The sequence below is a fragment of the Rhipicephalus microplus genome, chromosome 4, assembly GCF_043290135.1.
Source record: "Rhipicephalus microplus isolate Deutch F79 chromosome 4, USDA_Rmic, whole genome shotgun sequence".
NCBI classification, from domain to species: Eukaryota; Metazoa; Arthropoda; class Arachnida; order Ixodida; family Ixodidae; genus Rhipicephalus; species Rhipicephalus microplus.
Window position 1 is genome coordinate 100,208,034 of NC_134703.1, and position 24,654 is coordinate 100,232,687.

The 24,654-nt window shown below is 46.1% G+C and overlaps 1 protein-coding gene and 1 non-coding gene across 6 annotated transcripts in view; both read right to left on the reverse strand.

Moving 5' to 3' along the window:
- LOC119172803 (solute carrier family 13 member 2) overlaps positions 1–24,654 on the reverse strand; it is a 114,564-nt gene that overhangs the window by 22,172 nt on the left and 67,738 nt on the right. For 3 of the 5 annotated variants that reach the window (XM_075893343.1, XM_075893345.1, XM_075893341.1), the window contains exons 2-4: positions 21,755–21,826; positions 10,339–10,443; positions 4,873–5,047 (exon numbers count right to left, since the gene is read on the reverse strand). In XM_075893343.1, the coding sequence (XP_075749458.1) occupies positions 4,873–5,047; positions 10,339–10,443; positions 21,755–21,822 (348 nt within the window). In that variant the 5' untranslated portion in view covers positions 21,823–21,826. The remainder of the gene's footprint in view (positions 1–4,872; positions 5,048–10,338; positions 10,444–21,754; positions 21,827–24,654) is intronic. The other 2 variants (XM_075893342.1, XM_075893340.1) reach the window with 1 other exon arrangement.
- TRNAA-AGC (transfer RNA alanine (anticodon AGC)) lies at positions 74–146 on the reverse strand. The gene has a single exon. It is a non-coding gene; the product is annotated as a tRNA-Ala (tRNA).

Here is a 24,654-nt window from a genome sequence, read left to right on the forward strand (position 1 = left end):
CCATGCATCGTTCGTTCATTCTCGTGCTGCCAATTATTAAAAAATAAAGAAAGAAAAGAAAAAAATAAATGAGTGGAGGTGCTGGGTATCGATCCCAGTACCTCTCGCATGCTAAGCGAGCGCTCTACCATCTGAGCTACACCCCCGACGGAGGTACGCACCTTAAACACACCTTCCGAGTAGCAATTACAAGCGAGTGCTGCCGAAAAGCGAGAAGAAGACAGGCTTTCCTGCTGCTTCTGCTTTTCCTCACATGCGTCGCTCGTTCATTCTCGTGCCACCAATTCTTAAAAAGTAAATGAATAAAATATAAAAATAAAAGAGTGGAGGTGCTGGGTATCAATCCCAGTACCTCTCGCATGCTAAGCGAGCGCTCTACCATCTGAGCTACACCCTTTTTTTTTCTTTATTCACATCTGAGCTACACCCCCGACGGAGGTGCTCATCCTAAATACACCTTACGAGTAGCAATTACAAGCGAGTGCTGCTGAAAAGCGAGAAGAAGGCAGGCTTTTCACAGCTGCTGCTTTTTTCCGCACACAGCATTGGTTATATGTTTACTACTCTTGTAGTGGTGTGGCTGCACTCCAAGCAATTTGACTGGCATGGCCATTCGCTGGATGTTTGCAAATGTGCATGGTGTGTTTTTCTATGTACCACGCCAAATATCAGTGTACTTCTGCCATTATACAGGTCCTGCTTTGTCGGAGTAAGATTTTCGCTATACTTACCCCTTCGCTAATGCAAGCACTGTCCCATCAAAGGGGCGCCATCATATACATATCTTCCACTGGACAATAATAAGTGGGTGGCACTTTAAAATTAGCAGCACAGTATGAACAGGCAAAATGCCGATTTTTGTAGCTGTTGCATTTCCACGGTAGTCATCGAAATCATAGTAACCTAGATTGGGAACTAAACTCACGACATCACTCTAGACAAGAGCGTTCATTGTTGTTCGTGAGTGGTGAGGCTGCCTGTTGGTCATCGACATAGGTTACATACAGCTGGCTCTTTCTTTCTTTTTTTGAGGGGGGAGAGGAGGTGAGGGGTCGGTGGGGTTGGTTGAAGTGATTGTTGAAAGGAAGAAAAATGACGTAATTCTTTTACTTCGACGGGGACCAGGGTCGGCTGTTATAAGTTTGACTCAATTTCAATGAAAGCTGAGAGCCAAGCTATTGAATGCCTGCATTCATAATAAATAAGCTTTGGGGTGCGTTGATGATTGATTTGTGGGGTTTAACGTCCCAAAACCACCATATGATTATGAGAGACGCCGTAGTGGAGGGCTCCGGAAATTTCGACCACCTGGGGTTTTTTAACGTGCACCCAAATCTGAGCACACGGGCCTACAACATTTCCACCTCTATCGGAAGGTGGAAAACTGCCCAATTCACAGGGAAGTGTCGCAAAGCAGAATGCTGTAGATTACCTTTGCGCTGACACACTGCGCACAAACCAGCGCAGCTGGCGTGACTCAGTCGCATGCTGCAACCAAGGAGGATTTTAAAAAATTCTCTTTAATCCTCCTTGGCTACAACACGCGTCTGATAAGGGACAGCGCCACCGAAGGCCCACGCCATCATCGTTGGCTATAAACCCAAGCTGCCAAACTCGGAAGAGAATCGTTTTTCCGTGAACCATTCGAGCCCAGCCTCGGCATGCTCGCTGCGCTGCCGCGACCACGCTAATAAGCAGTGAAAAAGGGTTTATTGGCGACTGTTGCGACGGTGGTCCTACGATGAAACACGATCGGGAAAGAGCAATGCTCAAGCAGATGCCGGCGATGATGATCAGCACGAGCCGAGCGAGCGAAGCCCAGGACCCAGTACCCAAGCGGAGGCGATGTTGCTTGCCAACGATGCGCTTTCTTTTTCACAATTTTCCCCCGCCGAAAAAGAGCCATCCTGGCGACCTAAGAGTCTGGAGGCAGAGGGCTATAATATGGCTTAAGGCGGGCGACGTGGATGATGTCACGTCCACGCCGGCGCATGTCGTCAGATGGGGAAAGTGGCTCAATGAGAAAATTCACCGGTGAGGTTTCCTCCAAAACGCGGTAAGGACCCTAGTGCTTCGGGACTGGTTTTGAGGAAAGGCCGGGGGTTTGGTAAGGAACAGCCAGCCATACAAATGATCCCGGGGAATAGCTGTGGCTTCGTGAAGAGTCGGCGTTGTTTTCTTTCTGGCGCTGCTGTTCTTGTGACGTAAAGGGGCGTGCGAGTTCACGGCACTCTTCCGCTTTTCGGGCAGCTTCGGACACAGATGGGCATCCGGATGCGTCAGGATGGTATGGAAGGAGAGTGTCGATAATGTGGGATGGTTCGCGTCCATAAAGGAGAAAGAAAGGTGAAAATCCAGTGGTGGACTGTGTCGCGGTGTTGTATGCGAACGTGATGAATGGAAGAATGCGATCCCAGTTAGTATGATCAGATGTCACATACATCGCGAGCATATCGCCGACTGTGTGGTTAAATCTCTCCGTGAGCCCGTTAGTCTGCGGATGTTATGCCATGGTCTTGCGATGAACAACATGACATTCAGAAAGCAGAGCCGTGACGACTTCTGATAGGAAGGCTCGTCCTCGGTCACTTAGTAGTTCTCGAGGAGCACCATGTCGTAGTATGAATCGATCAGGACGTCTTGAGGGGCTAGTTGGTTCATTCTATTCAGGTAAAAAATTGCGCTGAAATAGAAAGGACACCACAAAGAAGGAACACTTAAACAGATCGAGCGCAATCTGTTTAAGCGGAGGCGACTTAAACAGATTGCGCTCGATCTGTTTAAGTGTTCCTTCTTTGTGGTGTCCTTTCTATTTCAGCGCAATTTTTTACCTGAGTAGTATGAATCGATGGAGGACGAAGGACGCTACGTACCGCACAGTGGCACTTGGAATGGCGGCGGTTTTCTTCTTCACAACAGTTATGTTTCATGTTGGAATGCGTCCTTTCATTGGCGTGGCGTTCCACACCTTTGATCCCGTTTCATATGTTGTCCTGTACCCTTTTGCTTGTGTAAAAAAAAATTGGCAGCATATCCATGGAGTGAATGATAAAGAGTGGGGCGAAGCATTCGTCCGTCCATTCGTTCTTGCTTCCTTCCGTCTGTACGACCGTCCATGCGTACATCCGCCCGTCCGTGCGTGCGTCCATTCCTGCGTTCGTCCATGCAGCCACCCCTGCGTCTGTTCATGCGTCCATCCACGCATCTGTCTATGTGTCCGTCCGTCCATCTACTACACTCCAAGTACCACCGTCTCGCATCTTTTTTTTTCATCATATACTCCCCATATAGAAGCACCGCCATCCAGCGGACATTCCAAGGACTAAACGAGAGGTGGCACACACACACTTTCTAACAGCTTGCGCTTCGGGTCCACTTCCCACCTTTAACCACCTCAAGTTCATGTTATATACTAGTTCACTGTATTCATGGCACTGCGGCCCAACACTCGCTAAACCTTTCTAAAACCCAGCGAGTATAACGTAGCAACCTTTTCCTGGCAGATAGAGCTCAATTTACATGCCAATGGCTGCGTGGGAAATGAGAGACATGAGAATTCGGCTTTTACTTTCTTACGGCTTGCACCTCGTACCTACTTCCCACCTTTAACTACCTCGAGATCATTCATGGTATATACTAGTTCATTGTATTCATGGCACTGCGGCTCAACGCTCGCTAAACCTTTCAAAACTAAGGTGGTTACACCCAGCGGGTATAATGTAGCAACCCTTTCCCTTCAGATAGTGCTCAATGTACATGCAATGGCTGCTAATGGGTATCGCTGCGTGCACGTCAACTAAAAGCCGAATGCTCCTGTCTCTCATACCCCATTGTCAGCTATTGGCATGTACATTGAGCACTATTTTTTGTTGTTCAACAACGCATAGAAGGAATCTCTCACCGGCACCACCTTGGAGGTCAAAATGTTTGCAGGTCAAAAGCGTAAGACTGGTTACATACTACGACGGGACGCGGGACGAACGGGTGCCGCTATAAGGAGCTTCTGCTGCCGTGTATGTAGAAATGTGATGCGATAAAACTCTTACTTTTTCATTTTGGGCATTTTTAGGCACACATAGCCTGGCTGAGCAAAAAAAAAAAAGAACGACGAAAATCAAGTACTCCAGACAGGCTCTAACTTCAACTGTAATTCAGAAAGCCATAGCAGCCCGATATGTGAATACATATTATCGTGGTATGTGCATATAATGAAAAAGTATCAAAAGGCTTACAGGAATTGTCAGCGATACTGCCAGAATAGGAATTATTTTTGGATTTCGTTGAAAGTTGTTTGACTGAGCGTTTCACGGGCGCTTCCAGTATCTGAGCATGATGATGCTGAGTTAGGGTTGGTATGTAAAAAAAGCCATTATTGTTGTTCGGCGTAATCTTATTGTCAAGATTTGAGATTTGCTGTTTAGCTTTGGATCTGCAGTGTCTTCTACCCCTGTCATTTCTGTCGTTTGGCTGGTAAGCAAAGAAGAAATCTTGCATATTTAAGAAATGAATGCTTATGATTGAACGAAGCAGTGTGCATTGGATCATACATTGTCGCCTTCTATTTTGTTCTGGTTCACAGCTTTTTTTATTTTGTTCTTGTTAACACATTGTTCTGTCATGCTTGGAATAATGTTTGGTTAAATTTCGGCGTTTTTCCGGTGCTGTGGCCTTTTATTTTGTTTGTTCTGGTTAACAGCCTGTCTAAAACCATTTATTTTTCTTTTTGCTCACGGATGTTTAGTTTCCTACATCTTCTCAGGTGGTGGTTTGTGGACGGAGGGACATTGTGCGATTTCAAGGTGATTCACCCCTAAAAAGATAGTTTCTATCATTGCAGCGTCTCTTCACGCATGCAACCACCCGTGGACGTACCTCGCTGGCCACTCCAAGGGCGAGCCCTCCACCGAAGGTGAGCAGCATACCCCACGCCATCTTGTGTTTAACTACGCTCCAAGAGAGGATGCGCTTCTGCAGGTTGTCGCTTGACATGGGCACCGCGAACAGCACCGCCACGGCCATGAACGCAACGGACGTGTCGTCCACAGCACTGCGTATTCCGTACAAAGTTCATGTGTGCGTGGACCTGTCTTCGCAATAGATCCTTTCCCAAGGGCATGACCTCCATGCTCCGGTCACAAAACGAAACTTCAATCTCACTTTCACAGACTACACAATATACGTTTTGTGGTTGCTGGAACGTAAATTTCAGATTACTTAACATATCTCGCCACAACAATTCTAACTCAACAATTATTATGGTCAAGTGCTTTTCCACTGTGGTATCAACCAAGGAAGTCTGTGCGTAGCGCACTCATGTGCGCAGTCAAACAATTTCACGAAACGCGGCTAGCATATGCGTTGTGCTGTAGCATTCCTGCATTTTATTTTCATCCTGCATAACTGGCTTGAAATAAGTAGGAGCCACGTAAAAGGCACATAAGACATTTTCTAGTGTCGACTACTGTATTTTACGGACCCATATGACGTAAATCTAAAATATGGCGCCGATTGGGGCTGCGAAATATACATGAAGGATGCCGAAGAACAGTTGGTGAACTTAATCACATTCCGATGGTGTATAGCTACACTGTTTTTTAAGCCTCTTCGTTTACATTTCAAGCGAGATATGTATGAGTTTCCTTGCGTGGCTTGCAAAAAATTAAGCGTTGTAAAACAGAAATAGCGCCCCTGCCCACAAGGAATATTTCAATGTGGGGCAAGCAGGATAAGATGCCATCACCCGTGTTCGTCTAATCCACCCCTTCTCCTTCCAATTGTGCATGTTTACGCACAATAACATTGTGGTAATAGAATTGCGTATCCACAGCCTGACGTGAACGAAAAATTGTGTTGCACGTTGAAACATGAACCGCACTTTTCTCGGGAACGGCGCAATGGCGATAAAGCTTTTAGATATACTCATTCCGATGACTCGGGAAAAAAGCGCAACAACGTACTTTAAGGCAACATACGAGGTGTAGAACAGACTCTGATATAAGGACACATACGTTACGGATTTGTTTTGCGTCATTTTACCTATGATTGATGGCACAGTGGAACCAAGATTGTGCTATAACGATAGTTCGGTATGGAAGAGAGCAGGCGCTTAGTATCCCCTGCCAGTTTCAATAAGAGTTTTTCATGAATAAGCAAAGAGGTTCTATAGCACGTGCTATAGCCACCTATATCCCGACAAGTACCTCAACGTCGTCAAGGAAGGATGACCCAGACATAACAAGTAGTAGAAGTTAAGTCGAAACATATGGCACTTGTCCCATCTTCCATCTTACGTTTTACTTTTATGTGTTGCAAAGTAAAGTGTAACTCTTTCTAGAGTGAAACGAGCCTCTATAGAGCCTGTTTCAGTGCTCCATGTCCCCATGCAATCAGCGCTTATCAGTAAATGCGAGAAAACCACAGCTCGGCTAAGCGCTTAATGTTTGGTATTAGCAACTGCTTAATTGTTCGCTTTAGCACATCATTCAGCTTACATCGCACGCGTTTATCTTGGAGAACGTCCCTCCCTAACAGCCACCTTCTCGTGATAACAACATAAAACCGCCAGATCTGCGCGGAACACGCAGCACCGTCACAGTGAAAGCTGGAAGAGTGGCCTTTATCGAGCCTTTTATTTTAATGCTCTTCGTTGGTGCAACGACTACAAGCGCACTTGAAAGGTACCCGCTACGCCATAAATAATCCCAATTGTTGTGTAGTGCGGAAGCGTTCACTATGCCACGGTTCGCTTTCCTTTAGAAAAGCATGGTACCCGTTACACACTTGCAAGGCATTTGCACACTTTGTTATTGCTGCGGCTGACGACGATTAAGAATTGAGTTTGAGGTTTTTTGTTAACGGGATGGACTATTCAACGACCACTTGTTAAGCAATCCGCATTGTGTAACGCCTGGTTGTTACTTTGCTCTTCTGAAAAAAAAAACACGTAATTGCGCATATTAACGTCATTCTGTGTTTAGAAAAAGTGGTTAACGATTTAGAGTACTCGGTACTCTACTATGGGAGAGCTGAAAGCTGTCCTTACCAAACATAACGTCATTATAACCTGACATTAAGCCTGTATGGTCAATTTCCAACGGCGACTCTAGCATCCAGGTAGCTCAGTGATAGAGTTCTGAGCTACCATAAAGGGTGCCCTGGAATGGTTTCATTATGCTCTCTGTATTTTTCTACCTAGTTATTTTCTAATTTCGCGCGATAGTGGTTGCGGACACCGGCGGCGGCGGCAGCCAACCTCTTTGGTGGCGGTGGACAACTACGGCGTGCGAAGCGGCCCTTGTCGTGATCTCATAAAACAATTTGCTTCAATAACATTATTTGGAGCTTTAGGTAACGACGATGTGATTATGAGATAGGGCGCAGTGGAAGGCTCCGGAAATTTGACCATCCTGTCTTCTTTAACCAGCACTAACATAGCGCAGTACGCGGCCCTCAACCATTTCACCTCCGTCGTTATGTGGCCCCCACAGTCGGGATTGAACCCACGAGCTCCGGCTGAGCAGGCGAGCAACATGCCCACTGCTTCACCACGGTGGGCTTAAGAAACAGCCGGGGTTCTTGTACCAAAGTAACCCGCTGTTTCGATCAGCAATTTAATTTCGTCGCTGTTTTATAAAAACGTTTTGTGCGACAGCTCACGAACGCAGATATTTTAGTTAAAGAGAGTGATAATTCGTCCGTATATTTGATGGCAGCTTTGTAAAGCTATCACTTGAAACTAGAGCTAATATCGGGGTTTTCGAGCAAGAAGGCGCGCAAAAAGCCGAATGTGTGCGGGGTTATTTGCGCGTTTTTTATTGTAGTACAGTACGCTGTGCTCTGAATCGTTACCCCCTTTTTCTAACCCCCCCCCCACCCCCCCAGGACATCGGGTGTCAAAGACAGGCACACTGTCTGAAAGTTCTGCGTCTGGGACGGCTTTAAGCTCTCCCATAGTAGAGTACCCTGTGCTCTAAATTGTTACCCCCTTTTTCTACCGCCCCATCCCCCCCCCCCCATTGGTGGACGAAACCGGATGTCATCAAGGTTCTGTAACCAGTGAACGGCTTTAAACTCTCCCATAGTAGAGTACCCTGTGCTCTAAATCGTTACCTCCTTTTAGATGCGGAAGCATCTTATACTCGCGCCTTGTAGTGCGCCGTCCGCGCCGTCCGCGCCGTCCGCACCGCTTCTCGAACATTCGACAGCTGACGCGCGCGCATGCGCCGTCGCGCCGTCGCCCACTCTTCCACCATCTGTGCATCCCTTCCTCCTCTACACACCGCGTTCGACATCTACAATTCTCCTGATTCTCCAGTGGACGCGCATGTGGCGTCGCGCTTCGAGAACATTCAACAGCTGACAGTGCATGTGCCGTCGAGCTGTATATATACTCAAGGTCGGCGCTCGCTCGCTCAGTTGCCGCTCGTCGGTTGGTTTGTACGGCGCGTCGACGTCCAAGGTCGCGGTGAAATGAATTCCAACGAATCCACAAACACAATGATCGACGTCCCTTCGACCAGCGCCGCCCTTTCGCATATTATACCGATTGCTATGGCAGAGGGATCTGCCATGTTTTTTTATGGATGAAGCACCTTAGGGTCTAGTGTTGTCCGTTGTGCGTTGTGACGATGATGCTGATGACAATTTAAGGTACCCACTATACATATTTACGATGACGCTGATGGCAATGAAGAATAAGCACGTTTTAGACCACACATTCTCTTTCTGCTACGGATGCAAGCGAACGTGAACGCGCCCTTTGCCGGGAAAGGTGCGCCGACGCAGACAACACCAGATGACGCTGCTTATGACGAAGAATAAGCGCGTGTCAGAGCATAGATACCACATATTCTCTTTCTGATATGTATTAAAATCAACGTGAACACACACTCGCCCGCAGAAGGCAACGCCGACGCAGAGGAGCTACCCCGAAAACGAGGGCTCGCGAAGAAGCGGCAAACCGGCAACGCCAACCACAAATTGCTACGGCATGCATACAGTACACAGAGTGCATTTTAGGGGCGAAGCTCCTTATGGCGTGGCTTGTGCGTCCCTCGTAGTACGTAACCACCAGTGGCACATACCCGAAATAGCGGTCCTTACGATTTTGACCTCCAAGGTGGTTCCAGTGAGAGATTTCTTCTGTGTGTTGTTGAACAACAAAAGATAGTGCTCAATGCACATGTTAATGGCTGCCAAGGGGGAACGAGCGACAGGAGCATTCGGCCTTTAGATAACGCGCACGCTGCGATCCCCATTAGCAGCTATTGGCATGTACATTGAGCACGATCTGACAAGAAAGGGTTGCTACGTTATACTCGCTGGCTGTAACCTCCTTGGTTTTAGAAAGGTTTAGCGAGCGTTGGGCCGTATAGCCATGAATACAGTGAACTAGTATATACCATGAAGTCCAGGTGGTTAAAGGTGGGAAGTAAACCCGAAGCGCAAGCCGTAAAAAAGTCTGCGTGTGCCACCTCTCGTTTAGTCCTTGGAATGTCCGCTGGATGGCGGTGCTTCTATATGGGGAATATATGATGAAAAAATGCGAGATGGTGGTACTTGGAGTGTTGAATAGATAGACGAACGGACGCACAGACAGATGCACGGATGGACGCATGAACGGACGCAGGGGCGGATGCATGGACGAACGCAGAGACGAACGCACGAACAGACGCACGCACGGACGGGTGGATGGACGCATGAACGGTCACGCAGACGGACGCATGGACGGACGGAAGCAAGAAAAAATGGACGGACGAATGCTTCGCCCCACTCTCCATCCATCACTCCGTGGATATTCTGCCAATTGTTTAACACAAGCTTTTATCGTGCCCTAAACTGATTTACATTCCTCTTGAGCCGTCATTGCAGGATTTTTTATGCCCACCGGATGGAGTAATGCGAAGCTATACAGGCAACAAATTACTCTTTTCTGACCAGTCAAACAAGGAAACTCATGGTAAATTCACGATGCTACTTCGAAGCACTTTTTAAGTAACACGCGTTTTTAGGGGCAGAGAACGCAAGATATGGTAAAGAACACAAGACTGATGAAACACATAAAATCGAAAAATGCAAACAGTTTATTTGTTCATTTTCATAGATTTTTACGATCTTTCGAGCTCTTTCTATGAGAAAATTATTTTTCAAGGGGCTCAGCAGCATTGTCCTTTCGATATGTCAATGACGCACGACTCAGAACGTAGGTTTTAGTTGACATTCAGCACAGGTGTCCAGTTCTGCCCTCCTTGTATCACCCTCTTGGCGTTGGTTGTACTCTCGGACGACAAAACACACCAATTCAACTTCGCACTGGCGAAAAAACAAAGAAAGGCTCACCTCATGTGGAACCAGTTGGCCCAGCCCTTGAAGAAGACAGCCCTCCTGGTCGACCACAGGAAGAACACTACGGCCAGTACGACCACGACAACCTTCTCGGCGGCGCTGAAAGAGAGTGTTTTTTTTTAAGGCGAAGAAAGCCTTGGATGTACCTCTTTAAACGCGAAGAGTGTTCGTCGGAGGCGTCCACACCAGTGAATGGTGTCACCCTACGACGCCCCAGGTTTTCAAAGTTTGTGACGTCATTATTTCGTCACATTCACCTGACATCGCATGCTCAAGTCATCATATGACATCGTTGTTTGGTCAAAAAAAAAGTACCGACTTTGCCGCAAAGGCGAAGCAATGAATGCGATAGCAACAAATTGGAAGGTCACGCGCAGAATGGCAAGCAGATCGAAACGTTTGTGCGTTTCTCATGCACAAATGACGCGCAAAACGTACTCACAGGTACAGATTAACGCGAATAAGCGTCTCAGTTGTTACTGCGCTGGGTCTGAGAAGTGCGCCCTTTTCGCAAACGGAGGCTGTGCAACGATTGCAGTGACCTTTGTGCGCCCGGTAACTATACAACAGAATTGTTCCGACAAAACTCAAAGGCTATACAAGACGTACGATTCTCCCCACTGCAAGATAAGGGTGCACGATCAAACGCACACCCCCTTACTCTCTACGCGTACCAAAAGTACGCGTGAAAGTTGAGAGTCGCCGCGCACTCACTGCGCCATCTTGTTGATAATGCTGAAAACACGATAGTTACCTCTCAACCCCCCCCCCCCCCCTGATATGCCCACCAACAGCAGCAATGGTAGATTTAAATAGCTTGCCATTTGGACGTTGAAGGAGGTACCTCTCGGTGGTTCAGTGCATGGTTATCGCTTCGCATTTACGACGCAGAGGCCCCACGTTCGATTCTGCGTGCCGGAGTCTTAATTTTTCCGTCATATTTTTTTTCTTTCTTGCGTTTTCATATATATAGATACGTATACATATACGGTGCATGACATCGACGCCAACGTCGACGCCCACGCCGACGCTGGTGGTGAAATCCAGCCAAGAGTGTTCATATAATTGCTATCGCAATAATATACCTGCTAGAGTTTTGCTTTCCAAAACCACTAAATGATCTTGAGGGACGTCGTTGAGGGGGGCTCAGGGAATGCAGACCAACTGGTGTTGCATTAACGCGCAGCGACATTGCACAGCACACGAGCCCCTAGCATCCCGCATCCATCGAAATGTGACCGCCGCGGTCGTTATCGAACCCTCGACCTTCGAGTCAGCAGCTGGACACCATTACCACCACACCAACGCGGCGGGCTGATGCTTTATCAATGCTAAATCGATCTCGGAGACACTGCGAAACCACGTTGCGTGCGGAAAGCCATCGAGCGGGATGTCAATACAATCGACTGAGAAGGAAAAGCAGAGGGTTTCCGTACATGCGTCAGTCGTTTCCGTCTTCCAGCGTGAAGCAGGCGTGGCATTTTTTTAATTATTATCTACGAACGTATTTATTTACCTACTTTTAGCAAAAAGTTCATTTACAATATGTACACAAAACGAAAATTTTATAACAATATAGTATTAAGCGGCACATAGACATTGGCACACCTATGTGCCACGACAAATATGACTATGTGTTAGTGAACACATCACTACTCCAAATTACATGACAGACGTGGCATGCATGTACAAATAACACAATGGGTTATCATGATACAATATATACAATAGTACAATACATGATATACAATACATGCAATGTATTGTATTGAACGGCCGGCACGCGAACACCCTTATCCCTAACTGGAGCTGAACAACTAGCAAAGGTAAGTATTTACCAGAAACGCCTTGGCTTATTCGTTTTGCCGTTCATTTTATTTTTTCTACGTACACTGCTTCATTGAACATTTTTTTCGCCCTCTCAAGTCTCAAAAACCATCTCAAAAACAGATCGCTGGCATCATCATTACATAGGATAGTGTTCGTGTCGGTGTTAATAAATGCGAAGCATTTCTTAGCGAACTTCGGCGACTTTGAGCGTATCTATCTATCTATCTATCTATCTATCTATCTAGCCGTCTATGACTTTTAACTCTCCTGGTAATTTCGAAAATGGTATCAATACCAAACTTGGTATGGCATATAACATGACTGTATGAACATATTTGACAAGTCATGAAATGAAAATCATTACACGTATGTCATGAATGTCATGATTTATATTTCGTGGTCTTGCAGCTCTAGCGGTGGTTTCGTTCACATGGCATGTTGCAAAACTGGTATGGTATGGCATGACTGCATGGCGAACACATTCGACAGACCTTAACGTAAAAATCATGACATGCGTGTCATGTAACAACATGACTACATGCCACGTTCATGATGCGCTCGCGGTCGTTTCGCTAGCGTCACATATACCAAACTTGGTATTACGGGACGGGAATGGATGACGAAGGTATGATACTTGTGCAAACATGATGATCACGACATACGTGTCATGTGAGAACATGACTACATCAATGATGATGCGCTTGCGGTCGTTTATCTAGCTTCACATATGTCAAATTTGGTATTACGTGACGAGAATGGATGGCGAAGGTATGTGACTGGTGCAAACATGATAATCATGAGATGCGTGTCATGTGAGCACATGACTACATGTCACAGTTAAGCCGCCACTACATTTCGACGTGACGCGGTGCGCGTGCTCGCCGGCGTTCATTTCGTCGCATCCCGCCGGCGTTGCCACGCCAGGCGCCGGTCCTGCCATATACTCGCAGGCGCGCGCCGTGCTCCGTTGCTTTGACGCATGCGCGTTTCAGTGCGTCCGGCATCCCTCCGTCACGAAAAGAGGCAGACGCAGTGCTGTCTGGGTTAACACATCGGCGCGAAACGCAGCATGTCGCATTTCGCGCTGGTTTACATCGGGCCGCGCCGACGGACGCTGGTCGCGTCGGTCGCGCCTAGCGTCAGACTATAGAGTGCTCGCGTTTTGCTAACGTAGCGTCGCTGTTCCCAGCGTGCGCGCGTGTCAACGCTACATTGGCCCATCATGATGCGCTCGCGGCCATTTTGCTAGCTCCACATACACCGAATTCGGTGTTACGTGACGTCAATGGATGCCGAAGTATATGACTGGTGCAAACATGATAATCCTGTCACGCGTGTCATCTAAGAACATGACAACATACCACGCTCATAGCGTGCTCGTGGCCGTTTCGCTAGCTACACATATACTAAATTTGGTATCACGTGACGCGAATAGATGACGAGTGTAAACGACACAGCCGAACATGATAATCATGTCACAAAGACAATTAGTCGGAAAAAGCACCCTATAACATTTTCTTACTGTTTTTATAAGTAGTAACTAACTATAAGTATCTGGGAGTTATCGTTTTTCCCGATCTTAAATGGAATGACCACATTGACTACATACATAGAAAGGCAATGAAAAAACTCGGATACTTAAGGAGGCGCTTGAGTAAGTCCTCTCCAAAAGTTAAAATATTACCCTATAAAACATTTATTAGGCCACTCCTGGAATATTGTGCCGCTGTTTTCGATCCATAGAGAAAAAGAAAGATTTAAATATTGGCGAAAATACAGAAGAAATCAGTTAGATTCATCTTTAATCAATACAGCTGGGAGGCATCAGTAACATCTCTTCTAGAAACGGCTGAGCTGGAAAAATTAGCTAATCGCCGATACCGCGAACGAATGAAACTATTTTACCTTCTTTATCATGGACACTTAGGTATCAAAAAGGATACATATCTAAAAGACTCACACCGGCGGCCTATTCAGTCCCTTCATAATAAAAAAGTAAGCGAGTTCTCTAGTCACACCAACATTTTCCGGTATTCTTTTTTCCAGAAAACTGCAACCAATTGGAATTCCTTCCCTTCAGCAGTGGTGGAATGCCCGTCGCTCTCATCCTATCTACAGGCCCTTCGGTCCATGGGACATAGCTCTGACATAGTTTTACATGAACCCTGACGCTTTCTTTTTCTCCCATATGTTTTCACTAGTTATTTAAATATCTTGCTGCTGTGCTCGTATGAACCCGTTGTTCTCTTCTTCTTTTGCTGTTATTATCGCCGCAATGCTTGATATGTGTTTATTGTAACCTTTTTTTTTTTGTATTCACTTGTACGCACTGCTGCCTAAGGTCTGAAGATTGGACCGGCAGTACTGTAGTAAATAAAGTAAATAAATAAATAAATAAATAAATAAATAAATAAATAAATAAATAAATAAATAAACCAAGACACGGAAGTCATGTGCGGCATCATTTACCTCCACCTCGTAACGTTGGGCTGATTTTAAAGTGACATATCAACATTTCTGATTCGTGCTTCGCATGTCATCGATTCCCACTGTACGTGGGATATGGCAGTTAATTATTATTATTATTATTATTATTATTATATTATTATTATTATTATTATTATTATTATTATTATTATTATTATTATTATTATTATTATTATTATTATTATTATTATTATTATTATTATTATTATTATTATTATTATTATTATTATTATTATTATTATTATTATTATTATTATTATTATTATTATTATTAAATATGGGCTTCAAGAAACATTTAACCTTGCACCGGAGATAATGCCGAAATGACGGAAAGTATTAAGGACATGCTGCAGCGGCTGTTCTTATGCATGTGTAGAGTAATATCATCAGCATATGCAGAGACCTTTAATTGAGCGTTATCAGGCAGGGGTAAGACTCTAATCTGCGGATCGCGCTAAATAGCCCTTAAGGAGTGTTTTAATGCAAGAATAAATAGAACTAGGGAGAGGGGACACCCTTGGAGGACACCACGCGCCACTTGAGAAAGGGGTCACTCTTGCGGAAATCTATGTAAACGGTACTTTCTGAATTCGTATACATCGCGCAAATGAGCTGAATGAACCTGTTCGGGAATCTGAATGCAATTAAAATATTTAGTAAGTTGCCATATGCTCTATAATATACAATTCATCTTCCTTATCTAAGGAAACCAACAGCCCTTGGGTACATCGGGCAGTGGTGTACTGAATGGTGTCACGCGTTAACCATGTGTGGCTGTGTATTTCTCGGCACAAAACGAAACAAATCTGGTGGGGAGCGATTAATGCTGTAAGATACACACTGATTCGGCGCACCAGGATGATGGCCAAAAACTTGTAATCTACATTAAGCAGGGTAATAAGGCGGCAACATTCTAGTCGCGTAGACATTTGGTCTTTCTTGGGGACTAGCGTAATACGGCCTCTGTGGAAAGAGTTTGGAAAAGTAAGATCTCGGAAACACCTACGAATGAAGCGAGACATGAATGGACCGGTGACAGGCAAAAACTGTGCCTAAAACTCAGCAAAGAAACACATTCACATGTACAGCCTCCAGGTACTGTCCTAATTTTTTCTAATGACTCGAATACGGCTCTGATCTGTAATATATTTCATCGCACATAGATTCCGTACTTCAGTGCATTAATCTAATCGTACGCACACTTCAAGCTCCTCGTTAAGATTGCGATTCAGGCGTTGGTATTTCCCGCCACGCGCGGACTGAAACCTTCGTCGCGACAAAAAAAGAAAGAATAGATTACTCGGACTGTACGTTGGCACTCTCCCAACCAAGGCCCGGCCCTCGCGCCGTGTTGCAACTTCCAAGCTGTCACGAGAGTCCGCTTTAAACTAGAGGGGCGTTATTCTTTCGACTCATGTTTCTATCAGCTTGTCCTCCGTAGAACGCAACGCACCAGCGTGTTTCTCTACGCGAAATCGAAAGCTCTCGGGCGCTATCTCTGACGCTGCATCACGCTATCAGCCTGTCACAAACGTAAACGCCAGAAAAAGAAATATGAACGTGCACGCACGCTGTAATGCGAGAGGCCACACCGCTCGAACGGCGTGTGTGCGACTCGGCGAAGCGTGGGAAAGAGTTATGGCGTGTGGTAAACGGGAGCATCTGAGTCCCACCGCCAACGGTTCTATTCAGTGTTGGTGTATTCGGTCTCGACACACCCTGGTGAAACCGGTTCAAACTCGTTCCATCCAGTCTAAAACCCACCACCGGGATGCTTGGGAAAGGTTCATTTTACAACGCCAGCATGTGTCCCGTGACGTCGTGAAAACGTGATATGACGTACAGACCACTTGTTTGTTTTTTCCACGTCTAGCAGCGGAGAACGGGAGCGTCAACGTTTCACCGGGAAATCCCGTCACTTGAGATGCGATGTCGCACTTCATCTCTGTGACGCGCCGTAACTCTATAGGGCTCGCGCGGCTGCAACCGGGAAGCGAATCGGTTAACAGTCCGCACTGTAAACTCCGGCGAGTCAAACTAACTTACAAGATTTCAGTACAATGATGTTGATAGTTTTTTTTTTATCAGAGGTACAGCTTTAAAACTCACCTTGCCAAAGAGAGGGAAAAAACTACAGGAATGCTTCAGATGAAATTGTTCTCGAACAGGTATATGCAGTCAGCAATAATATTATCTGGGGTATTATGGATCCCCATATGGTTGTCAGGGACGCTGTTGGGAACTCCGGAAATTTTGACCATCTGGTTTCCTTTAACGTGCACCTAAATCTAAGCTCACAGGACTCAAGCATATCGCCTTCATCGAAGTGTGTAGCGGCCGCAGCCAGCATTCGATCCCACTACCTTTGGGTCAGCAGCCGAGCACTATAACCAGTAGACCACCGTCGTGAGTTATGAAAAATAGCGCAGCATATGACTGAAAATGAACGAACAGATTGACAGAGCCATGTCATACGTATTGCTGAGCCAAAGGCTCCTCGACGTCAGGCTGGTGACTGTAATGTGGCTGCTATATTGATTGATTGATTGATTGATTGATTGATTGATTGATTGATTGATTGATTGATTGATTGATTGATTGTCACTTGAAGTATATGCACTTCGAATATAGTCTTCAAGACCGCAACCCCTGGGTGGGCGAAATTTTCGGAGCCCTCCATTACCGCGGTCCCCCTCATCATAATGTGGTCTTGCCTCGTAAAATCCTAGGTGTTGTACTCACAGTGTCGGGAAGCATACGATGAAAGTCGCCCACGCAAGCCGAGGACTTAGCAATCGCACTGGCACTGGCGATCCCGGATTGTTGCACGGTCCTCAGTGAGTCAAAGCCGGCAACAGTCAACCTTGCTACAAACGCCTATGGAACCACCGCAAGGATATGTTCAAAGATAGCAAGACCGGAACCAACGATACCGTAAAGTGGTTCTCTGCGCATGCTGGGGAGCTGAACGCGGGCCCGAACCACGACAAGGAAGCAGATACGGCGGCTCATGCACTAACTAGCCGCGGGTCTTCATCAACACATTCCTCGGAGCCGGAACGACCCGATTCCGAAGACGAAGAGTATTTCATCACAACGTATACGGCGACGTTCTGCAGTGGTACAGAACGAGCACACGCCTCTACCCACCGCCTCACCGAGACCTACAACGCAGCGAAGCAGCCACCCACGGCAGTTGCAAGTATAAGCCATATGGACCCCCGTCTGGGCAAAGCACGTGTTCCCGGAGGTATACTCCACAGATATATGCCAACACTGCAAGAAGGCGCGAGCCACCCAGAGACACCTCTTCTGGGACTGTGCGCCACTGCCGACTAACCAAGAAGCAATGCCAACTGCCATCAGCAGCAAAATCATGAGCCGAGAGCAACCAAAGAGACGTGGTTCAGCACGTACTTGGCATCATGGAGGAAGGAAAAACTCAAGAGGGAGCATGACGTCACGCACCCAGCCTTGGCAAGCCAACCCGTTTCGAAGCCATCAAAGCCGGCCCAACTCGTGACCTTTTGCGCAAAATCGCGCCAGCAAAGAGATTTCCCGATACTTCGGAGTACGGCACCCGGTAGCTTTTAATCGAAACGCGCTGGTTGAGCGTGGACCGGCCGGTTCACGCAGGTGGTTCAAAGGTGGAACAGCAGCGAGAGTACTAAAAGCTACCGCAAGCTCGGACGTTTTAATCACGTGTTGAGCCGACAAGGTGGGCTTCACTCTTATGACGTAGTGCTCCCTCCTCTCTCTTTTTTTCCTTCATGCTTGGCATCCTGCAACGCCAGCGGCTGAAAGCAGCGCCCCTACAGGTTTGAGGCGAGTAGGTTGATGCTCCGGGACGTCCGAGTGCGCTTGAGTCTTGCTTTAATTCCCCTACCTCTTGCCCCTTTATGCCGGATCGACAATAAAGCTGCTTCACTCGCTCACTCATTCACTCATTCGGTATTGTTAACATTATAATTATGGCAAATGCGAGCCACAATCGCATATTCAAGAAAATACGGAGGATGCTCAGGCTTCAACTTCAAGAGTGCAACGAGATACTATTATCAGATTGCGAAGTATCCGCTCAGCGTTTCTACAAGGCATTGCGTGTACTTACGTAGCTGCACACTAAGTTGTTGTTGTGCATGGTTGATGATGATGAACCATCGCTCTATCCTTTGGAACAAGCTGGCAGCTTTGAAACAACCACTCATTATGAAATTCACATAGTGTGACGCCTCGCGCGATTGACGTTTCCGCCACGCAATGTTAAATATGCTGACATGACTCCTTGCACGGCATGATGACTGTGTGTAGACTCTTTTTGTGGAACAGCATCAAGTGTTGAAGTAGCTATGTTGTAGAATACTTAACTGCTACGCTATTTGTTTTCTTCTTTTTTTCAATAAGGTTACGTTTGTTTGTTTGTTTCATTTTACACTCACATGCTTGTGTTACACTCACGTGCTTGCATAATATATTGTATAATGACGCGATCATACCGTCATGGTATGTAATTATTGATTTTTTGCTTATCTGTTAATATTTTTGCTGTTATTTTTATTTTAACATCTTCGTCAGCCTGTAACACGGAAATTGCTATGTGACAATTTTTGAGCCCTTCTAATATAATAGCGCATGCCACCCTTGAAGAACGAGCGTTGTGGCTCGTACTCGTTATGGCTCTCAAAAAGAAGAGAATGTTCTGTTTCTCTGGTTCCAGTAAACTCCTGGCTGTCGGTCTTGTTTTATTCGCGACATTACTGGTGGAGATGCTGGGTACGTGTACTTCGGCGGTTTCAGCCATCTAGCTACATCTCCCAGAGCAAAAAGCAGTCGCCGCCTGCGTGGGTTGCCCCCTGAATTTGGTCCCTTGGCATCGACACCCAAAAAGATGACAGCTCTGACGACAAGCCAGGTGGTCCAAACCAGCGATTCTCATGGTTCTCCTCTCGCGCATGTTTTTCACCACAAACAACAAAATCGTTCCGTGGAGATATCTTCTAGGATGTTGATGACTGGCTCGGCCACTCTGATCGGTTTGCCGGTATCAACGAATGGGAAGATGTTCGCAAGCCGAGCAGGATTTACTTCTACTTTGAAGTTTCTGCGAAGGCATGTACGAGAACCTTTGCGACATGGCAAGAGTTTAGCCAGCAGCTCCGCAACGCCTGCTTAATTCCTACCACAACGCCGAAAGAAAGGAGAGGGGTGAACAAGCCGTAATTTGCTGGAACCAGCTACCGAATGAACGCGTCGCCATGTTTGCCGAGGACATGCTCCGTCTCTTCAGGCGTGCCCCGACTCTCCCATGTCGGAAGAAAAGAAGGTACGGCATTTGATGAGGGATGTGAAAGAACAGCTTTTCGCTGGACTCGTGTCCTATTCACCGACGACTGTCACCGAGTTAATCTGTAAGGCATCTTTGGTAGAGCGTACTCTGCAGCAGTGGTCGTCACAATACGAATGCCACATCCCAGTCACCGCATGCTCTAACGGATCTGACAGCGAGAGACAGGCCCTCGCAGACATCATTCGAAGTATCGTGTGGGGTGAATTGTGACAGCTTCAGGCAGTTTAATCCCGTCCACATGTGCCAGACATCGTGGATGTAATCAGACAAGAATTTCAGGCAGGCAGTCACATCCCTGGCACCAATCGAGGCCCCAATCCTGACATACGCGGCGCTATTACGATCCCCTGTGCCTCCGGCTACAGGTCCCGCTATGCGGACAATGTACCAGGCTATGCCCCCCGTCCAGGACACTTCTGGGGGTGAAATCGTGGTGTTAAAGACATTCGCACTGTTAAAGACAGTTCTTCGACGCAACAACCCGACGACGAGCATTCTGGTTTTTCAGTGGTCCCCGACAGCAGAAAGATCTTTTCTGCCGAAATCACCGTTTTCGTCGACAATCATGCTGTCGACGCCCTCGTCGACACCGGCGCCGACTATTCCGTGATGAGGCCGCACTGGCATCTGAATTGAGGAAGGTTACCACACCGTGGCAAAGACTGCAGTTGCGCACGGCAGGTGGCCATCTGGTGATGCCTACTAGTATGTGCTCAGCGCGCATTCAAATCCGTACGTCGACATTTACGGGGTCTTTCTTCGTATTGCGCGTGTGCTCTCGGCCAATCATCATTTCTGAATATGGCTCAGTCATCAACCTTCGTGAATTACTTGTGTCGTTCGAGGATACTTTTTTGGTGCTGCAACTGACGGTACGCAACTCTCAAAGAGAGCGCTCCGTGTTACTGACAATTCTCTAACTCTCCCGCCTCGAAACAGCCTCTTTGTCAAGGTAGAATTGGGACAGGACGTGTCTGACACAATCATTGCGGAGGCCAATTCGTCTCTCCTTATTTCACGACAAATCAGCGTTGCCCAAGGAATCGTTCGGCCCAGCAAGAGACATGCTCATCTCCTAATCACGAAGTTCAGCGACGAATATCGCCACCTTACGAGACGCGCTGCCATTGCATATTTTGAAGAACTTGCCGATACCCAAGCTTCGTCTACGTTATTATATATATTAAATTGCACCATATATGCTCCCTTCAACCTATGCCTCGTTGGAGACCTGTAAGGTATGTCTATGTAAATAAATAAACACCAATGTTTCATTCTTCCGCGGGTCCTTATTTTTATTCTCTTTATTTATCGGCATATTTCACTCACAGAGAATACCAATTTTTTGCTAACAACCAATGCCACCGACGCCAACCCCACATTTTCATGACACTGCATGATTGGAGAGCAGACAGGGAACATTTCTCACTCGTTTAAAATAGTGAACTGTGATGGTGTTGGATTTCTGATGTATGTCTAAATAAATAAATAAATACACAAATAATTGCCAAATATTTACATTTTATTTGAACTAATAACTATGTGAAATTAGATTAATATGATGCATATACCACCAAAGAATAGGAGAACCCCTACATTGCAGACTACGATGCCTGGTGATGAATTAAAGCTCAATGCTCGCTAATTGGTGACGCACATAATATAAATGCATATAAAGGGAAGTATACTAAATTCTGCATTTTTACCAATACACTGTAATAATGGTTCTCAGCTCTGTCAACTTACGTGATCTTGCCTAGGCTTCTGTACTTGACCAGAAAAGCGTCGTGGACATCCTCCTTCTTGAAGTCCATCGCACTGTCGTAAAAATGATCAAACACATTTCATGATTCAGACGAACACAGTTGTGTCCTGCATGTGTCCGACGTGCCCTCACATATGTCACCTTTCGCGATTCTCTGGGAATACTTGGCACACGCTCAATAAATACACTTTGAATGAATTAGCGCAGCCGTAATCGCGCCAGAAATCAAGATGCGAATGATACGATGTTTCGCTGTAACAATTAGGTAAGTGTTGTTTTGTCGACGTGAAACTCTGCATTCGTTAAAAGGACACTAAAGGCAACTTTCAAGTCGACGTTGATTGTTGAAATAGCGATCCAGAAACCTCGTAGTGTTACTTTCGTGCTAAAGAAGGACCTATCTTGAAATAACATCACGTTTTAGTGATCCGAATCTCGTTAGCGCACTTCAAATTACCCGCCTCAAGAAGCAGACCGACTGACGTGACTGTTGCCGTGCACAATGTTGCTCGAATTTAATGCGTTAGTAGCAGCAGACCAAACGCAGCGGGAGCCACAGCAGCAACAACGGCTATTGATCAATTTCCCACAATTGGCTTCGAAATTGCAGACGTTTTCTGGTTCACCTGCTTCCCACGAGATGGCACCACCTGTCCAATGTAACTACGCAAAATTCAAATTTTGAACCACTCACGCCATTCCCTATAGTAACGTCCTGCGGTTCTTTTTTGCATTAATCAAAGAGAAACAAACAGGCAGCATTTCATTGCGTCTCTAGATGCACGAAAGGTTCTTTATTTAGTGCAGTCAGGTTGAATACTAGTGATTATTTGTAGGCGGTCCGTCTGATGTCATCGGCATCATTTTTAAAATGTCCTACTGCGGCGCTTGTGTTCTTGTGCACTTACCTCAATTTCGCGGTAAGCAGGGCATTGTTGTTGATAATATTGTCGGTCTAGATGTCATACACTGAGCTTTCACTCAGACGTAAATTGTTGTGACTTGAGTGTCCCTTTAAAAGACCAGTAAACAGCCCCAAGGTGCAAAAACTGTTATAAAGAGAAATATGTGCACTTTTGCTTTGTGAACATACTGCCGCAAGAATTTCGCAAATACGTGCTATTATATTAAGGAAGTTACAAGGGTTACAACATTGGTTTCAGCTGGTTTTAAATTTTCGCGCAGCCTCACGGGAGGGTGTATTTTTTTCATCATTACTGGTTCGGACCAATCGACAAACTGCGTGCTACATCAAGTCGCCGATGAGCGATTTGGCGTCACTGCACGTGAAAGGAGCGCGGGAATCATTTTTGAATGGGGGGATCTGCCCGGCGCGCAGCGCTGTAATATTCGGAAAACGTGATCGCCGTGGTCTATTCTACAAATTGTCGAGCTTCTTTGGGAGGCGGGGTGGAAAAAATAAACGTGGTCGATCCCTCTTTTAAGGAATCAGTAAAACACGAAAATGAAACGTATCCTTGCAGAGGTAGCTCAGCATTGATTATGCATTGTTTCACCACGAGGGGGAAAGACTGAATGCTGGGGCACCAGGCTAACAGTCCGTCAGAACTGGTCCGCGTTCTTTTTGTGCCTCTGTTCAGATGCATTTTCGTTTTTAGTACAGGGAACTGCGGAATAACACATAAAACGAAATTAACATTCATGTCAATACGGAAGGGTAACGTTGTGCTGCAGAGGTGCGCACAGACGACTAGAACCTTTACCACACGTATACGATTACCGGCACGTCAGCACACGGTGGTATGTGCCCTCTGCAAATGGAGAGCGCGGGCGCAGCTTTGTCTAGCGGCACACCCTTTCCCGCCATGCGGAGAGAACCTACATGTGTTTAGAGCTTAACAAGAACACAAAACGGGCAACGATGTCACGACCCCACTCTTCTGGTTATTCGTATCTGTGCACATCTGCAGCGCATCATTATTCCATGTTTACGATACTAACTAGCCTCATATGAAGCACTTCTGGACTTCACACCAATGGCTCACAACCTCCAAGAATAAGCCTGCAGCTATGTTAACAACATTGTACATATTCACACGTCGTTTTTCAACGGATACTTCCGTTTAGTGCAGCTTAAAAACGTATACCGTGCTTATTAACGTGTACAGTCATGAGGGTATAGACAAAATGTTTGGCTACCACAGCGAATGTTCTGATCGACAGCAGGGGCGTACCCTGAAATTTTTTAGGCGGAAAGAAGATTAACCACCCCGTATGCATATTCGTGCGTACATATATATGTATGTAGGCATTACGCACATAGAAAACTAAAAAAAATTCAGGGAGGGGAAGGGCGTGCCAGTGACTGGTTGTAGTATGTCACAATTGACATTTTTACTACTAACTTTCACATCACCCACTTTTACAGTTTACGGGAAAAAAACATATCTGAGCCGGTATTTTCTTCTTTACCGCCAGCGTATAAACTGTGTAGAAGAATCGCTTCCAACTGTGAGGGTCACCACAGAATTGAGAGCACGGACATCGTTTCAGTGAATTGTCCTCGACATGTTATAATGGGCACTTATCATCCATCATACACGTGCGCCCTGAACGTGACACCCCGAAGTCGTGACTGCCGCAGCCTAATTCGCGACACCATTTAGACAGCCCACCCCGAAAGAAAGTAACTTTGAACGGAGCTGAAACGGGTATTTTTAAGCGGTGTAGCCTAGTAATTATACCTTGAATACTTACGCTTATTTGTCTTCCTAAACAGTGTTTGTTGTCAAATGGTTAACACGCTCACGTTTGAAGAGTACGATCTAGTTTCATGTAGAAACCAATACGAATTTGTCGCTTGCTGGCTCTTCTTCGCAAACAAAAAACTGTGATGACTGCGATAGATTGCGTGATAAGA